An 18,599-nucleotide genomic window follows, 5' to 3' on the forward strand; every position below is an offset into this window, starting at 1 on the left:
AACAAATACCACCACAAAGCGCAATGCTATGAACCCATCTCACAGAGGAGAAACAAAAAACACGAAATAAGCAATAAGGATCATTACCCAACATAATTTCGCTACAATAAGTGACACAATCCAAACACCAGTCCACATGGAATACCTCGTGCCATGATGCTCACAATCAATAGTCATATGCATATCAACAACAAACACGCGAAGTGCATGACCATAACCATGGAGAAATGGATATAACAATATAATACAAACACAAAGGCTATAACCAAGGCGCAATCAACCATTCAACACCCCAAAATCCATCTCTCTTGAATTTCACCACAAGTTCCAAACAAAATCGCATCGTGTGTGTAAATAGTCAACAGTCTCGCAACCCATCGTAGCATAGGAGAGTAACACATGGAACATATCAGAACACGAATATGATCAACTTTAACTGATGACACACCCCTTAACAATAGTTCTGGTGAGTAAAAAAAATATACATTCTCACTAGACCTGCCAGTGGACTCTAAATCAATTATGATCTTCTCAAAATTGGTAGATAACCTCCAAAAAGTCCATAATAACCTATACATAACACATACAATCAGTCGTCAACCTCTTGACATACTTTCACTATCTGCAACCAAGGAACAATCTGCCTCAGAGAACTTGCCTAGTCTTCAAATCCCTAGAATACAAGTATCTCTATGTCCGATCCCAACTCCACCACTAAAATGACTGACACATCCCTCAAATACAATCATCTCGTGAAAAATACTCTAGTAGATCTTCTGTGCCATGTAGCAGAATCTGAACATCAATAGTCAACAAACCAGGCAATTGCCACAATACTAGTCCAGCATCCGCAAGTCAAACCAAAATGCACCTTTCTAAAATGCACACTCATCTCCAATGATACCAAATACTACCAACATTCTTCTAAACATATAAAATTGTTCATGCTATCTAGAACCCATGACCTTCCCTTCGAAACTGCATCACAGCCTTGTACATGCAAACCTCGTATCCACACGTCGCACCACATTTATCATTCCATCATATGAAAACACGAGAATCCTATTTATCAACTCTAAATCATAAGTAGGATAGACACCCAATCAATCAGGAACCTTCCACTTTACCCTATCCAGGAGAAAATCAGAACACGCAACAAAACTCTGTCATACCTGCAGAAAACATTCATCCTAAGCCGTGTCAAAATCATCGAGAGCTCTTTGAAACCTATTAGCATAAAACCAAGCAATCAGAACTGAATCACTCTAACTCAACCAAGTCACGCAGATCGCCCAACCCAAGAGTATTTCCATGAAATACCTGTAGAATTTTACCACACCAAAGGAACCAATCACTTCTCTGACTATGCTGATCCAACCCACTACCAAGTTGTCCTATTTCTTCGAGTTCCTCGACAATCCTTAACCCAAAGCTCACCTAAGAGATCCTAGTACGAAACCATGTCGTCTTAAGACCCATAAGCCACTATGTTCCATGTATATACCCAATCGAATCGCAACCGATATACCCATTCTAAAGAGACCTTCAGTGAATCTAAAGTTGTTTCCTTAACCCCTCTGATACTGAAATATAAAACCACTAATGATACAGAAATACCGCAAGTCTCTACACCTTCAATTGCAAATCTCATATCCTAGCCATATAAAAATTCAGAAAATCGCCAAATACCATATATGAAGCTTGAACTCATTAGAACCATCTCGAGAGTCATCCACTCTACTCAAATCTCCAATGCACTACCAATACAAGCCGAGCGACTTGGGACTTGTTAGCACACAAGCACCAAAAGAAGTAACCCCCGCCTTTAAGCAACCAAGCAAATCCTTTCTCTCTGTAGACTACATCCATTACCATAACAAACCTGAATCATTCCAAGATTTCTATATATCCATAAAGTATAATACATCATACACCCGAAAAATTCCTTACCCAAGTCACCCTCAAAATCACCCTTTTCAAGTCATAACTGATCCACAAATATGCCTCAGACCAAAACTAATATAACATAAAATCATTCAATCTGATCCTCGATAGCAGACTCCTCCACTTGGCTCAAAGCCATATAACATAACATCTAATAACCTGGAGTACCCTTACTCTATAACTGCCAAATACCGCATTGTAATTCAACTAAGTCCTTCATACGCTCATGTAACACTAATCATAAAATTCCTCAAACCATCTGCTAAGCGCATACTCATCCTCGTGAGAGTCTTGCGAACTTCCTCAAGCAATTAGAACTTAAATTGCAGCACATATGCATCTCGCTGGGTAGGAAGAAAACTCTTTCACAAAAACATCACAAGGGTCATACATCCGTAGACCAACTCAGATAACCCACCTGCTTAGCATCGAACTGTCATCTCTCTAAGCCCTATCATGGTCACAACCATTATGCAATCACTTAATTTTTCTGAGTCTAAACTCATCAACAAGCCATAAGAATCTACTTCATTCCATAAATGAACAACATAAAAGATCCCTCAACGCGCTCATAACTTGAGATTGTACAACACATCAATACAGAAATCAAGCATCCATAGTCCTTTCGCATCCCGAGCAAAATTCTTCTCATCACATCTAAAACACCTAAGCACATTCCTCAGTCACATAATACTCATCATATAACTATCCAACCACTCAGTGTGCCATCAATCCAACTCCTAGGGACACTACCGAACATATAAGTCCAAAAGCACATACTCACACAACTGATACCACTGAGCCCAAGTTGTTGTCTGAACTCGGCCTCAAGTCCTCCAGACTGGCCTATCTCCACAATATAGAGGACATATCTCGCACCTCATCCATGACATCACAAGCCATCGACGGATAGTTGATACCGAGTGCTCAATATAACATACAAGTGGATGGAAGAAAATCAAAGATATACGCTTCAAGATGAATAAAAGTCGCAAGATAAGAAAGAAAGATGGGAAGTTTCCTATATACCCTATAGCCTCTCGAAGATAGGTATGGATGCCATCATACCGATCCGTAAGACTCTACTAGACACTTGCTCATTACTCGTAGAACCTATGAACCTAAATCTCTGATACCAACTTGTCACGACCCAAAATCCACCTAGTCATGATGGTACCTAACCCAACCCCCTAGGTAAGACAAGCAATAGTCAACCAACTCTAATGAAAAAAATAAGAAATCAATAAGTGAAATACTAAATTTCCATAAAATAATCCAAGGATTTGGTAGTACAAGTCATGAGCCACTAAGACTTAGATTTACAAGGCTGGTATAAAAATAAATACAACATTTGTTTGGAATATACATAAAGAGAATACGAATCTAAAACTACCTAAGACAAGTGGTAGCTATGTCCGGAAAGCAGGTACAACTTTAATGACAGCTCCGCCAAATACTGCATCATCAACTCCAAATCTGCACCCAAGGTGCAAAAGTGTAGTATGGGTAAAACCGACCCCATGCACTTAATAAGTAAAAAATCTAACCTCAAGCTGAAAGCAGTGATGAACTTGGAAGAAGATCAGAGTCCAACACCAATAATCAATAATGACACAATGATATAATGATGACAGTAAAAGAGAACAACTCGAGAGATATCATGATCAACTCGTTCACAAATATGAAAAATTAGCCGTGTTTTTCAAGTATAACAGCCAAAGCCCCAAATCTTACCACAAAAATCACTAAAAATTGAAGTTATCAAGAGAACTGTGAATACCAACTTAACAACAACAGGTAAAATATTTTATTTACCATTTAGCATGAGAAAAATACATCTCTATGCCTACATGCCATATATACATGTCAAGTAACATCAAAGCAAAGACATCAAGTATATTCATGCTCAGCACGCTCACGGTGCCTGGCAAAAATGCCCATTACCATCACAAACACATTCACACTCAGCACTGTACGAGTACCTGGCACAAATTCCCTTCACCATCATAACACACACAATCACACTCAGCAGTGTATGGGTGCCTAGGAAAAATGCCCCTTACCAAAGCACATATATATCTTTATACCTCTGCTCACTGTTAATACCAGACTCTGGAGGGGCAGATCCTTTCCCAACCGCTAATAAATATTACCGTTGCGGCGTGCAACCTGATCCAAATATCAAGTCATTGTAGTGTGCAAACCAGTCCAAATATCAAACCATTGCAGCGTGCAACCCGATCCAAATGTTAAACTATTGCGGCGTGCAACCTAATCCAAATATCAAACCGTTGTCGCGTGCAACTCGATCCAAATATAAATCACAATATGGCTCTATGGCCCATATCAGTCATCAATCACTCAAGTCTCAATGGCTAACATCTCACATAACTCAGTCCAAACGGTATCACAATTAAAAGGCATCAACAACATATGATATTACATATAGATAATGCACAGAGACCAAGATATAACATGCGGATGGAAAATTATGACTGAGAATATAACTACTGCTCAAGTCTCAATTAACCACATCTCACGATACTTAGTTCCATAGTGTTAAACATATGAGGCATCAATAACAAATGAGAAATCTTAATAAAAATGCACTGAGACAGAGATATCATACTCGGATATAGCATCATGATTGAGAGTATATCTAACATTAAGGCAAACTGCTCAAATTAGCCAGAATAGCCCTAGAATGTCTCAAACAAATAAGCATGTATCCTAGACATGATTTCTAAAATAAATCATAGCTCAAATAGTGTTACACGTAGAGAAAATATGGATGTAACGAGGTATGATAAAAGACAAGTCACAAAGTAGTCAAAATTCTATCCGGATCATGAATGCCCCGGTGTACGCACATACGCCCGTCACCTAGCACGTGTGTCACCCCAACACATCTCAAGTATCATAGTCCATAGGGGTAATTACCCTCAAACCCAGTTTAGATATGTTACTTACTTTGAACAAGCCAAAACAATGCTCTAGAATGCCATCCCACACAAATCGACCTCCGAACGGCTCGAATCTAGCCAAAAGCAACTCAAAAATATCAAATAATTCTATAGGAAACAAACCCAAACTATAAAGTTCAAATCTTTAATCAAATACTAAAATTCAACCAAAAAGTCAACCCGGGCCAGCACCTCGGATCTCGACAAAACTCATAAATTCCGACAACCCATTCCAATACAAGTTCAACCATACTAGTTTCATCCAATTCCGAATCGGAATCGACGTTAAAACCCAATTATTCACTTTACAAATGTTTTGACCAAAAAACCCCAAATTTCTCTTTTAGATTCATCACCCAAATGCCAAAATCAAAGATAGAATCATGATTAAAAATCAAAAAAAAATCAAGAACACTTACCTTAATCCATATGGTTAAATCGCCCAAATCCGAGCTCCCAATATCAAAATGTGATAAAATGAGTTCCAAGTCCAAAAATAGAACATTATAACACTGCTCCCGGGATAACCATCGCGATCGTGGGAAGAGCATCGCGATTGCGAAGCACAAAAATCACTGCCCAAAGAATACCTTTCGTGTTCGCGTCACATATCTCGCGAACGTGATGCACATATTAGCCAACCCTCAATGTGGTATAGACCCTCGCGAACGTGAAAAGAACACCACCAGCTCCCCAGCTCTTAGTTGCGAACGCGACTCTCCTATAACGAATGCGAAGAGGAAAATGCCTAGTCAATAAACAACCTTTGTGAACCCGGTCCCTCACATGCGAACGCGATGAAAAAATCTCCTTCAGTCCAATTCCTTTTCCACGAATGTGATGATTCCCTCGCGAATGCGATTCACTATTGACGCCAGCAAAACCAGCAATGCAAACATAAGAGAAATGGTTAGAAACAAGAGTTGAAAAATTTCGCATGACTTCTCTCTCGGCGCACGTTTAGCCAAGGTAGGCTAACTTGCACTAGTAATGGCAAGACGGCGGAAACAACCGGCAATGGCGAGCTCAACTGTAACTCCGATGACCAAAGGACAACAAACATTCACTCCATTAACGTTTGGTAGCTTTCTTCCAACTCGATTTCAACCAATTCGAGAGGAAATGGAAAGCAATTCTGAAAAGGAATGTAATAGTGAAAATGAATGGAACAGTGCACATCTAATTACGGAGAAGGAGGTTCAGAAGGGCAAAAGTGAAATGCCAACAATACCTATACGACTACAGTTCTCAGAGGCAGGATCATCTGTGCAACCTTCCCCAACCCTAGATCAACAAGCACCAACAGTTCAAGGAGAAAACATGCTGAATCAACATGCAAAAGATCTAAGGCAACAAAATCGCAATTCTTAGATGGGCATGCGACTGGACTATGTGCCTCCTAGTCATCGAGATGGTAAGATTGTAGTTCAAATTATTGAGGAAGATGTTCAAAAGCTAAATGACTACTGGGCTACTGCTTTAATTGGCTATGTACTAGGTGATAGTCCATACGAGAAATCTATGGAGGCTTTTATTACATCTTTCTGGGATTTTGTTTCGAAGCCACAAATACTGTATCACAGTGATGGATACTATGTGTTTAGATTCTCAATAATTGAGGACAGAAATCTAGTGATGTAAGCAGGTCCATACTCGTACCACAATAAGCCGCTTATTTTACAAAATTGGGAAAGAAATTTTCAATTCGATCCTAAATGCATCACCACCATTCCTTTGGGGGTAAATTTCCCAAGCTTGCCTGTTGGGTACTGGACTGCAGATGCTCTTAGCAAAGTGGCTAGTGCTATTGGATTCCATATGTACACTGATAGATATACAGCTGATCTCAACAAAATCTCATATGCGAGAGTCTTAGTAAAGGTTGATATCACAAAATCAATGCTGGATAGTATAGAAATTGATACTCCATCAGGAACTATTCAGCAAAAAATTATCTATGAGTGGAAACCAAAGTTCTACAATGACTGTAATCATTTTTGGACATGACAACTTTGAGTGCTGGAGGAACAAACAGTAGAACAATGATGAGACAGAATTTAAAGCACCAAAAAGAAGGAACAGAGCAAGAAAGAAAAAGATAGTGCAGGAATGGAAGCCAAAGGAACAGATAGAGCAAGGTGATGTAGAAGATGCAAAAAGGAAGGGAGATCAGTAGAAAGGAGTTGGAAATGACAAACAAAAAACAGTTGTTGTAGACTCTTCAACACAATTACTTGGAAGGAATGGTGAATGTAGAATTCAGCATAGACAAAGTGTTGAAATATAACAGCAGTCTCGAAATAAAGATGGCACCAATACAAATAGATTCATGATTCTGGCAGAGTGTGTGCCAAGCACTTCTAAAGCAGCAGAGACTAGGATTGATCCTGCACTCAAACCCTCATGATTGTGTGTACTTGGAAAATTAGAGGGCTGAACAAGCCCTACAAACAGAAGGAGCTGAGACTCTTTCTGCACAAGAATAAAATAGATATCTTTGGATGTTTAGAAACTAGAGTAAAGGAAAGAAAGGCAAAAAATATATTGAACAGGGTTGCTAGGGACTGGGGCTATTGCTGTAATTATACCCATGATGTAAATGGTAGGATTTGGCTAATATGGAATCACACCTAATAGTCAAAATACTCAAAATCCATGAGCAATTAATCCACTGCTCTGTGGAGGATCTAGCAACAAACTTCCAGATTCTGTTGACAGCAGTCTATGCTAGGAATAAATTTCAGGAAAGGGAAATTCTATGGCATGATTTGTAGCTATTAAGAAGTTAGATACAAACACCATGGCTCATTAGTGGTGACTTCAACAATGTGTTGAGCATTGATGATAGAATAGGATAATCAGTTACATATGGAGAGGTGCATAACTTAGAGCAATGTATTGACAGCATGCAACTGACACCAATTAGTACAAAGGGATGCCTTTTCACCTGGTGTAACAAGCAACAAGAAAATAGTAGAGTATACAGCAAAATTGATTGGGCATTTGGAAACTTCAGCTGGACTCAGATATATGGGCACTTAGAAGTAGATTTTTTAGACCCTGGAGTATCTGATCACTCTCCAGTTGTGATTCAATTATGGAAGAGGGGAGCTACTTATCCCAAGCCATTCAAGCTCTACATGGTGACAATGGACCACCAAGACTTCTCACCTTTGGTGAATAGAGTATGGAAACAGCAGGAAAAAGGGGATCATATGTCACTCATATGGAAGAAGCTCAAAAGAATAAAAGATGAAGCTAAGGGACTAAACAAATCCATGGCAGGCTATGAACAAAGGTTGAATCAAGCAAGGCACAGTTTAGAATGTGTACAAGTAGCACTTGTCATTAATCCCTTTGATCAAATGCTGATTGAGCAGGAGAAACAAAATATTAGTGAATTGGAAAAATGGAGCATAATAGAAGAAAGAATCTTGAGGCAGAAATCTAGAGCAACCTGGATTGATTATGGAGACTAAAATTCAAAATACTTCTATGCACAGATGAAAATAAGGGCCAGCAAAAATGCCATCATATCAGTATATAATGAAATGGGAGTGAAGATAAATGATCCAAAAGCTGTGGAAAAAGAATTTCTTAGCTTCTTTACAAAGCTAATGGGGAAGGAAAATGGATCGATGCCTTGCCCAAACACAAGTGTCATAAAAGCAGGAAACCGCTTCACCTTAAAACACCAACAGGAATTGATAATGGACGTAACACATGAGGAGATTGATGCAGCTATTAGGGACATGCCAAATGATAAAGCTCCTAGATGTTTTCCCTATAGAATTTTTCGCTAAGCAATGGGAGACTGTGAAACAAGACATCTATGAGGTAGTGAAATATTTCTTTCATACAGGGAAAATGATGCCAGCATGGAACTGTACTGCTATTACATTGATCCCTAAGATCCCAGCTCCAACTCAGGTGAAAGATTACAAGCCAATAGCATGCTGCACTACACCATATAAGATTGTTGCCAAGATACTAACCAACAAAATCAAGAAAGTGATAAAGGTGGTTATTGGGAAATCACAATCAGCATTCATTGAAGGAAGGAGCATTATTGACAACATCCTATTTAGCCATGAACTTTTCAAGGGTTATAATAGGAAAGGTATATCGCCCAGATGTGTGTTGAAAGTGGATATTAGGAAGGCATTTGATTCCTTGGACTGGCATTTCCTCAAGTGCATGCTAACAGACCTTGGATTCCCTCAAAATTTTAGCCACTGGGTCATAAAATGTGTGACTATAGTGTCATACTCATTGGTGCTTAATGGAGGCCTTACCAAACAATTTTAGGCTAAGAGAGGAATCAGGCAAGGAGACCCCATGTCTCCCTACCTCTTTGTATTGCAATGGAATACTTACAAAGGGAGATAAATCGGCTACCATTGATAAAGGAGTTCAAGTATCGCCCACGATGCAAAAAGCTAGGAGTGACTCACATTGGTTTTGCTGATGACTTACTCTTATTTTGCAAGGCAGATATTAACTCATTGACCATAATGCACGAAACCTTTCAAAGGTTCTCTGATGTATCTGGCCTTCAGGCAAATGCAGACAAAGGTTCTATATACATTGCTGGTATACACCAGGATCTTAAAGACTCATTGAAAAGTTTGACAGGGTATACAGAGGGATCCAAACCTTTCAAATACTTGGGAGTTCCCTTGTCTTCCAAGAAATTAAACATTCAACAATGCCCACAATTGGTAAAGAAGATCACAGAAAGAGTCAACTGTTGTTCAGCAAAAATGCTATCATATTCAGGGAGAGTACAACTTATTAAGTTTGTGATCTTTGGTATGCAGACTTATTGGGCTCAAATCTTCATATTGCCCAAGAAAATCTTGAAACTGATTGAGAGTATTTGTAGAACATACCTATGGACTGGTACTAGTGCTACATCTCGAAAAGCACTAATAGCATGGGACAAGGTATGCCAACCAAAAGCTGCAGGGGATTAAACATCATCAACATGGGATTACGGAACAAAGCAGTAGTCATAAAGCAATTATGGGCATTGGAAAAGAAAAAGGATACACTCTAGATCAAATGGGCTCATTGCTACTACATAAAACAAAGCGATATTGACACTATGGCCACACCTAAGATAGCTGCTTGGGTGGTCAGGAAGATTATAGATGCAAAACAAGTATTGCTGCAGATGAACACAATGCACACCAACCTTAATGCAAAGCTGACAACTATAGAGATCCAGGGCAGATTTCAAATACATAAGGCATATATTCAATTGTTACCTCAACCCCCAAAGGTAGGCTGGAAGAGTATACATATGCATTCACAGATCCATCCAAGATTCAAGTTCCACTTATGGCTGGCAATCCATCAGAGACTAGCTACTGTGGATAAATTACAGAAGTTTGGAATCCAAGTACCATTGGATTGTGCTTTCTGTGCAAGGAGCATTGAAACATTTAGTCACCTATTTTTTTTATTTCTCCTGTACTAGCATAGTATGGAAAAAAAATACTAAATTGGTTGGGCCATAATAGGAGAATAGGCAGCTGGCAAACTGAGATAGAATGGGTGAGCACTCTAGCTAAGAGGAAAGCTTGTATGGCAGTAATTACCACTTTAGCTTTTGCCATGGTAGTATACTGTATCTGGCGTGAAAGAAACTCCATCAGATTTAACAAAGAAAGATTTGAGGCTGATGTGATCTGTAGAGAAATTGCAATACACATGCACATATAAGAGAGATCAAAGAGCAAATGGAAGTCAACATTGCAAAGCTTGAATCATTACCCGTAGGCCAAAATGCTGACTCAAAATTTGTTTAGAAGTGTAATTAGTATAGTCTAATTTTGTAATTGTAATTAGGAGGCTGATGGTCAACATTAACCTGGCTTTGTAAAGATAATTTTTTGATGAAATGGAAAGTATGTTTAACAAAAACAAATGGTTTGAAACCACCCCGAAACTCACCTGATCCCCTCGGTACCCCGTCCGAATATACCAACAAGTCTCAAAACATAACAAGGACCTACTCGACGCCTCATATCACACATAATAACATCAAAATCACAAATCGCACCTCAAATCAAACTTAATGAACTATTTCAAAATTTTAAATTCCAAACTTACGCCGAACATGTCTAACAACTCGGAATCACCTCAAATTTCTCACACAAGTTTCAAATTACATAAATAACCTATTCCAACTCCCAGAACAACAATTCGAATCCGGTAATATCGAAGTCAACTCCCGATAAAACCTATGAACTTTCCTAACCTTCAATTTGCCAACTTTCGCCAAATTTAGTTAAAACCTTCTAGAAATACTCAAATGCAAATCCGGGGATACGCCCAAGTCAAACCTAACAAAACTATCAAAATTCTGATCCGAGGTCAAATTTATGAAAGTCAAACTTGGTCAACTCTTCCAACATAAAGCTTCTAAATTGAGAATCATTCTTCCAAATAAATGACGAACCACTCAAAACCAAAAACTGACCATACACGCAAGTCATACTACATCATATGAAGCTACTCAAGTCCTTAAACCACTGAACAAAATGTAAATGCTCAAAACAACTAGTCGGTTCATTACAAAAAGTAATGAAAATTGAATGAAAACAAGTTAAGATTACTAACCTATGAATTTGGGAAGAAACTGCTCTCCAAAAATCGCCTCTATGCAGTCTAGGGTTCAAAAATAGTGTAAAATTAGCCAAGTCCCAAAATCCCCACATTTTATCCGGCTGCAGGTATTGCAATTTCTTACTCTTATTCGCAATTGTGATCATAGCAAATGTGAACCACTGATCGCAAATGCGATCAGTGCCTCAGCTTTACAATTATTGAAAATATGATTTATCGTACATTTGACATACCCTTCGTATTTGCGAAGGTGTAGCCCATCGCAAAAGCGAACTGATCTTTGCAAATGTGAAGTTGTTCCTCCACACATAGTGTCGCAAATATGACCTTTCCCTCACAATTGCGGAGACCCTCCATCTTACAAAAGCGAGCAAAACTTTGCAAAAGTGAAGCTGTCAGCCCCTAACCCAGAATCGGAAATGCGAGCCATATATTGCAAATGCGAAGCTCATATTTGCGTACATGTCTTTGCAAATGCGAGACCTGCAGATTCACAACACCAGTTTTAAACAGCGATGCCAAAACTTCCCGCAACGTATTCGAAACTCATCTGAGCCTCTCGGGCTCCAATCCAAAAATTCACACAAGTATAATAACATCATACAAACTTTTCGGAAAGCTAAAACCATCAAAATAACATCTAAAATCAAGAATCGGTCATTAAAACTCAAAATTTTCAAGTTCACAACCTAATTTTCCAACTTTTTACATAATGAGCTAAAACAATCTCAGGTCACCTGGGACCCCAACCAGATATGTGAACAAGTCCAAAATCATCATACAAACCTACCGAAATAGTCAAAACACTAATCTGGGGTCATGTACCAATAATTTTGACCATTATCAACTCTAGTTATTTTTAAAGTCAAAAATCATATTTTCTTTAAAACTTCACATATAAACTTTCCGGAAATCGATACAAACTATACGTGCAAGTTATAAATCATCAAATAAAGCTATCATAGGTTCCGAAACACAAATACACGAGCTAATACTCAAAATGACCTATCGGGTCGTTACATTGTTGTTGTTGTTGATGATGATTAGTCATTACATTGGGTGTTATAATTTGATGCATGTGGTGCTTTGTAATTGTCAAACCCTTTGATGTTCTTGCGTTAAATCATTACGTATTTGATCCTCACTGTATTTGTTAGTGAAGAAACGCGATAAACTAAACACATTAATTTTGCGCGTAAATCGTAAAACGAGAACTTACTTGTTCGTGTAGGGGAAGCGGAAGGAAAGGACGAATCGCAGCTAGAATTACTGGTCGGCGGTGGTTGTCATGGTATGACGGAGCAACCGCCTATTCCACAGTCTAAACCATAAATGGAATTGAGAGAGAAGAGCGTAGAAAAATACTACAGATAGTATGTTTATTGTACACTATAATTGTACTTATATAGGGAATATTAGAGTTAACTAATAACCCTGTTGGGCCTTAAATGACCCCTTATGGGTGGGCTAAAGTTTTGTACATATCCCATTCACACATAATGGTAGTGCTCATCTAGTTTGAGAAATATATTCTCATCTCATCTTCTCAATTATTCATATAGGGAAGTAGACCGTGTGACTAGCATATTGTGAGAGCTAAGTGCTATACATCTGTTAGGAGTATATAGCCTCTTGTCGAGTGCAAACCTACAAGTAGATCATAAAGTATGCATTACCCTAGATCATATGAGTCACATTTCGATATAATCTCAAAATATGATATATCATTATTTCTTATATTCATAATCATAACTCATAAGTTATAACTAGTGCACCAGTGAACACAAATAAATGAGATTCCATCAATGATCTTCCTTTTCTCGCGATCCCCTTAACATTAGTTTGACTGTTTTTCTAGATATGCTCCGCTAGACCGAATCTGTGTTCATGGTCCTTTGGAAACACACTAAGATAGCTAACATCACACTAAGTCTCAAGTATCTAATCGGAGTCATTGAGGGTACAAAATCTTGAGCCACCATAAAATCTCTAGGTCTCACCTAACAAGTTGAGAATGGACTTATGTTAACCCAATTGGTCGACATAAACAAACATGGTATGAAATACATGCTACAGCATTTTCTCCTTTTTCCCAAGGAGTGTATGTCTTTATCTCATAAAAATGTTGTACATATGATATTTAGACACCATAAGTATTAAATTTGAGTTTCTTAATCTACAATATCATTTTTAACTCACATCTGGCTCACAAAGTAGACTAGGTGAACGTTTTTTACCCTAATGACGTTACGTCATTGTTTAAGCGACATTCTGATTTTAAGCGAATAGCTCTCAAATTATCCTTATGATATTTTTGCTTAGAATCATGTCTCATCTCCCCACATCACTAAGATAAGGAGGCAGTTGCATGTGTTAGAAGGCCAACCTCTTGTCTACTCGACATAGTTATAAAAAAAATGAATAAAGAATGCATATAACATTCAATAATAAAAATAGGTATGTATGTAAATAAACTTTATTGAAAATCAAAGAACATCAGTTTTGTGAACACGGGAAAATAAATAACAAAATAAAGTATCTCAAATTCTACGCAAGCCTTGAAACCTAGTGTGTCTCACAAATGCATCTCTAGAAAAAGGCTTGGTCAATGGATCTGCTAACATATTGTTTGTAGACACATACTTCGCATTCACTACCTTGCGTTTAACCATGTCTCTCGCATAGTTATACTTGACATCTATGTGTTTGGTTTTACAATGATACTTAGGGTCCTTGGTAGAGGATATTGCAGTTTCATTATCACCAATAGACTAACACTGGTTCAGCATTTTCTATGATATCCAACTAGTGTTCCAAGAACTTTTCAACCAAACAACTTCTTCAACTGCTGATGTGAGAGCCACGTATTCGACTTCCATCATAGATATTGATACACATGATTGTTTCTTACTACTTCATGATATGGCGCTATTACTGAGTAAGAAAACATATCTTAAGATAGACTTCCTTTCATCTAAATCACTGTATCCAACTAATCGCAGATCGTTGCCGCCTTGGTAACAATGGTCATAATCAGCAGTTCCATTCAGATATTTCATGATCCTGTTTACTGCTTGCCAATGTGCTAAACCTGGGTCAGTTTGATATCTACTTACCAAGACAACTGCTTGACAAATATCAGGTCTAGTGCACACCATAGCGTATATGAGACTTCCGACTGCGCTCTTATAAAGAACTTGGCTCATTCTTTCTGCCTCTTCAGTAGTCTTAAGAGACATCTAACTTCCCAAGGCATGGCCTTTACTAATAAGAGTGACAATTGGGCATCTATTTTGCATATTGAATCATTCAAGAACTTTTCTAATGTAATTCTCTTGTGAGAGATACAATAATTTCTTTGGACAATCTCTTGAAATCTTAACCCCAAGAATATATGAAGTTTCACCCATATCTTTCATCTCAAATTGGGATGACAACCCTGACTTTATCTCGGTGATAAACTCCTTATCATTTCCAGCTATAAGTATATCATCTACATACAATGTTAAACTCACAAGCTTGTTCCTTGATCTTTTGGTATAAATGTAATGGTCTTCATCCATCATGGTAAAACCATTGGATACAATAACATTTTGAAAGCGTATATACCATTGCCTTGAAGATTGTTTGAGGCCATAAATAAACTTCAAAAGTCTACAAAACTTTTGTTCGTGACCCTTTTCAATGAAACACTCAGGTTGTTTCATATAAATTTCTTCATCTAATTCTCCATCGAGAAAGGCATTATTTAAATCCATCTGATGTAATTCAAGATCCAAGCTTGAAATAATAGCTAGAACTAGACGAACTGAGGTAAATCGTACAACAAGTGAGAAAGTCTCTTCGTAGTCTATTCCTTTCTGTTGTGTATATCCTTTCGCCACCAGTCAAGCCCTATATCTCTCTACTGTGCCATTAACCTTGAGCTTAATTGCTGCGCATATCTTGCTTGGTCTCCCAAGTCGCCTCCTCGACCGGTTGACCCCTCTACTGAACCTTCACAGAAGCAATATTCTTCGACCCATCTTTCAAACCTGCCTATCCAAGATCTCCACCGGCTCTTCAACATAAGATAAATCCTTGTCCAACTGGACTGAGCTGAAATCAAACATGTGAGACGGATCGCCGTGATATTTCCGGAGCATAGAAACATGGAATACTAGATGAACTCCTGCTAGACTGGGAGGCAAGGCAAGCTCATAAGCAACCTCCCCCACATGTCGCAACAACTCAAATGGGCCGATAAACCTCGGGCTTAGCTTTCCCTTCTTTCCGAACCTCATAACACCTTTCATGGGTGACACCCGGAGCAGGACCCGCTCTCCAATCATGAATGCAACATCGCGAACCTTCCGATCTACATAACTCTTCTGTATGGACTGTGTTGTGCGCAGTCTATCCTGAATTACCTTAACCTTCTTTAGAGCATCCTGAACCAAGTCTGTACCCAATAATCTAGCCTCGCCCGGCTCGAACCAACCCACTGGAGACCTACACCGCCTACCATACAGAGCCTCATACGGTACCATCTGGATTCTGGACTGATAACTGTTGTTGTAGGAAAACTCCACTAGTGGCAAGAATTGATCCCACGAACCCCCAAACTCCATGACACACGCTCAGAGCATATCCTCTAATATCTGAATAGTGCGCTCGCACTGTCCGTCCGTCTGAGGGTGAAATGCTGTGCTCAACTCCACTCGAGTACCCAACTCATGCTGCACGGCCCTCCAGAACCATGATGTAAACTGCGTGCCCCAGTCAGAGATGATAGATACCTATACGCCATGAAGGCTGACGATCTCGCGGATATACACTCGAGCCAGCTGCTCAGAAGAATAGGTAGTCATCACTGGAATGAAATGAGCTGACTTGGTCAGCCTGTCCATAATCACCCAAACTACATCAAACTTCCGCTGAGTCCGTGGAAGCCCAACAATGAAATCCATAGTGATCTGCTCCCATTTCCACTCTGGAATCTTTAATTTCTAAATCAACCCACCCGGTCGCTGATGCTCATACTTCACCTCCTGGCAATTTAGACACCGAACCACATACTCCACTATGTCCTTCTTCATTCTCCTCCACCAGTAATGTTGTCTCAAGTCCTGATAAATCTTCGCAGCACCTGGATGAATAGAATACTACAAACTGTGAGCCTCCTGTAGAATCAACTCACACAAACCATCTACATTGGGCACACATAGCCTGCCCTGCATCCTCAATGCATCATCATCCCCAAAAGTGACCTCCTTAGCATCACTGTGCTGGACCGTGTCCTTAAGGACAAGCAGGTGGAGGGTCATCATACTGACGCTCCCTAATACGATCATAAAGAGAAAACCGAGAGACCACGTAAGCCAATACCCGACTCGGCTCAGAAATATCCAATTTTACAAACTGGCTGGCTAAGGCCTGAACATCCAATGCCAATGGCCTCTCTGCTGCTGGAAGATATTCTAAGCTCCCCAAATTCTCCGCCCGGTGACTCAAGGCATCAGCCACCACATTGGCCTTCCCAGGATGGTGCAAAATGGTGATATCATAGTCCTTAAGAAGCTCCAACCACCTCCGTTGATGCAAGTTAAGATCCTTCTGTTTGAATAGATGCTGCAAACTCCGGTGATCAGTGTAAATCTCACAATGGACACCGTAAAAATAGTGCCGCCAGATCTTCAAGGCATGAACAATAGCTGCTAACTCAAGGTCGTGGACAGGATAGTTCTTTTCTTGGGGCTTCAAATGGCGCGAAGCATAAGCAATCACACTGCCCTTCTGCATCAGAACACACCAATACCGATCTGAGAAGCATCATAATACACTGTGTAAGAACCGGAAGCTGATGATAGAACTAGAACTGGGGTCGTGGTCAAATCAGTCTTAAGCTTTAGAAAGCTCTCCTCGCACTCATCCGACCACCTGAAAGGAGCACCCTTTTGGGTAAATTTGGTCAAGGGCGATGCGATAGATGAGAATCCCTCTACAAAATGACAGTAATAACCAGCCAAACCAAGAAAACTCTGAATCTCTGTGGCTGAGGACGGTATGGGCCAACTCCGAACCGCCTCTATCTTCTTCGGATCTACCTGAATACCCCCACTAGACACCACGTGCCCCAAGAACACACTAAACTAAGCCAAAACTCACACTTGGAGAACTTAGCATAAAGCTTCTCCTCCCTCAACCATTGCAACACGATCTGCAAATGCTGGACATGCTCTTCCTGGCCACGAGAGTACACTAGGATATCATCAATGAATACAATAACAAACGAGTCGAGATAAGGCTAAAACACACTGTTCATCAGATGCATGAACGTTGCTGGGGCATTGGTCAGCCCAAAAGACATCACAAGGAATTCATAATCACCATAACAGGTCCTGAAAGTCGTCTTAAGAATATACGAGTCTCGAATCTTCAACTAGTGATACCCTGACCTCAAATCAATCTTGGAGAACACCCTCGCTCCCTGAAACTGGTCAAATAGATCATCAATACATGGCAAAGGATACTTGTTCTTGATTGTGACTTTGTTCAACTGCTTATAATCAATGCACATCCTCATAGTACCATCCTTCTTCTTCACAAATAGAACTGGTGCACCCCAAGGTGACACGCTAGGCCGAATAAACCCCTTATCAAGGAGTTACTGAAGCTGCTCCTTCAATTCCTTCAACTCCGTCGGTGCCATACGACATGGTGGAATAGAAATGGTCTGAGTGCCCGACACCAAATCAATACCAAAATCAATATCCCTGTCAGGCGGCATGCCCAGCAGGTCTGCAGGAAACACATCCGGGAAATCTTGCACCACCGGAACAGAATCAATAGCAGGGGTCTCTGCACTAACATCCCTCAAAAAGGCCAGATACGATAGACAACCCTTCTCAACCATCCGTTGAGCCTTCAAGAATGAGATCACTCTATTGGGAACATAGTCTATAGAGCCGCTCCACTCAACCCTTGGCAACCCCGGCATCGCCAACGTCCCGGTCTTCGCGTGATAATCTAGAACCGCACGACATGGAGACAACCAATCCATACCCAAAATCACGTCAA

At 39.7% G+C, this 18,599-nt stretch overlaps 2 protein-coding genes across 2 annotated transcripts; one reads left to right on the forward strand and one right to left on the reverse strand.

The window, feature by feature from the left end:
* The first annotated feature begins 7,813 nt into the window (after positions 1–7,813).
* LOC142168111 (uncharacterized) lies at positions 7,814–8,386 on the forward strand. The gene has a single exon (XM_075228771.1). The coding sequence runs from the start codon at positions 7,814–7,816 to the stop codon at positions 8,384–8,386; it is 573 nt and encodes a 190-aa protein (XP_075084872.1).
* Positions 8,387–14,455: 6,069 nt separating this feature from the next.
* Positions 14,456–14,779, reverse strand: LOC142168112 (secreted RxLR effector protein 161-like). Its single transcript, XM_075228772.1, has one exon. The coding sequence runs from the start codon at positions 14,777–14,779 to the stop codon at positions 14,456–14,458; it is 324 nt and encodes a 107-aa protein (XP_075084873.1).
* Between the last annotated feature and the right edge of the window lie 3,820 nt (positions 14,780–18,599).

The sequence above is a fragment of the Nicotiana tabacum genome, chromosome 13, assembly GCF_000715075.1.
Source record: "Nicotiana tabacum cultivar K326 chromosome 13, ASM71507v2, whole genome shotgun sequence".
NCBI classification, from domain to species: Eukaryota; Viridiplantae; Streptophyta; class Magnoliopsida; order Solanales; family Solanaceae; genus Nicotiana; species Nicotiana tabacum.

Bases quoted from the DNA above. Each gene is read 5' to 3' on its own strand.
- LOC142168112 (XM_075228772.1), bottom strand. From the start codon at position 14,779: ATGTCTCTTAAGACTACTGAAGAGGCAGAAAGAATGAGCCAAGTTCTT.
- LOC142168111 (XM_075228771.1), top strand. From the start codon at position 7,814: ATGCAACTGACACCAATTAGTACAAAGGGATGCCTTTTCACCTGGTGT.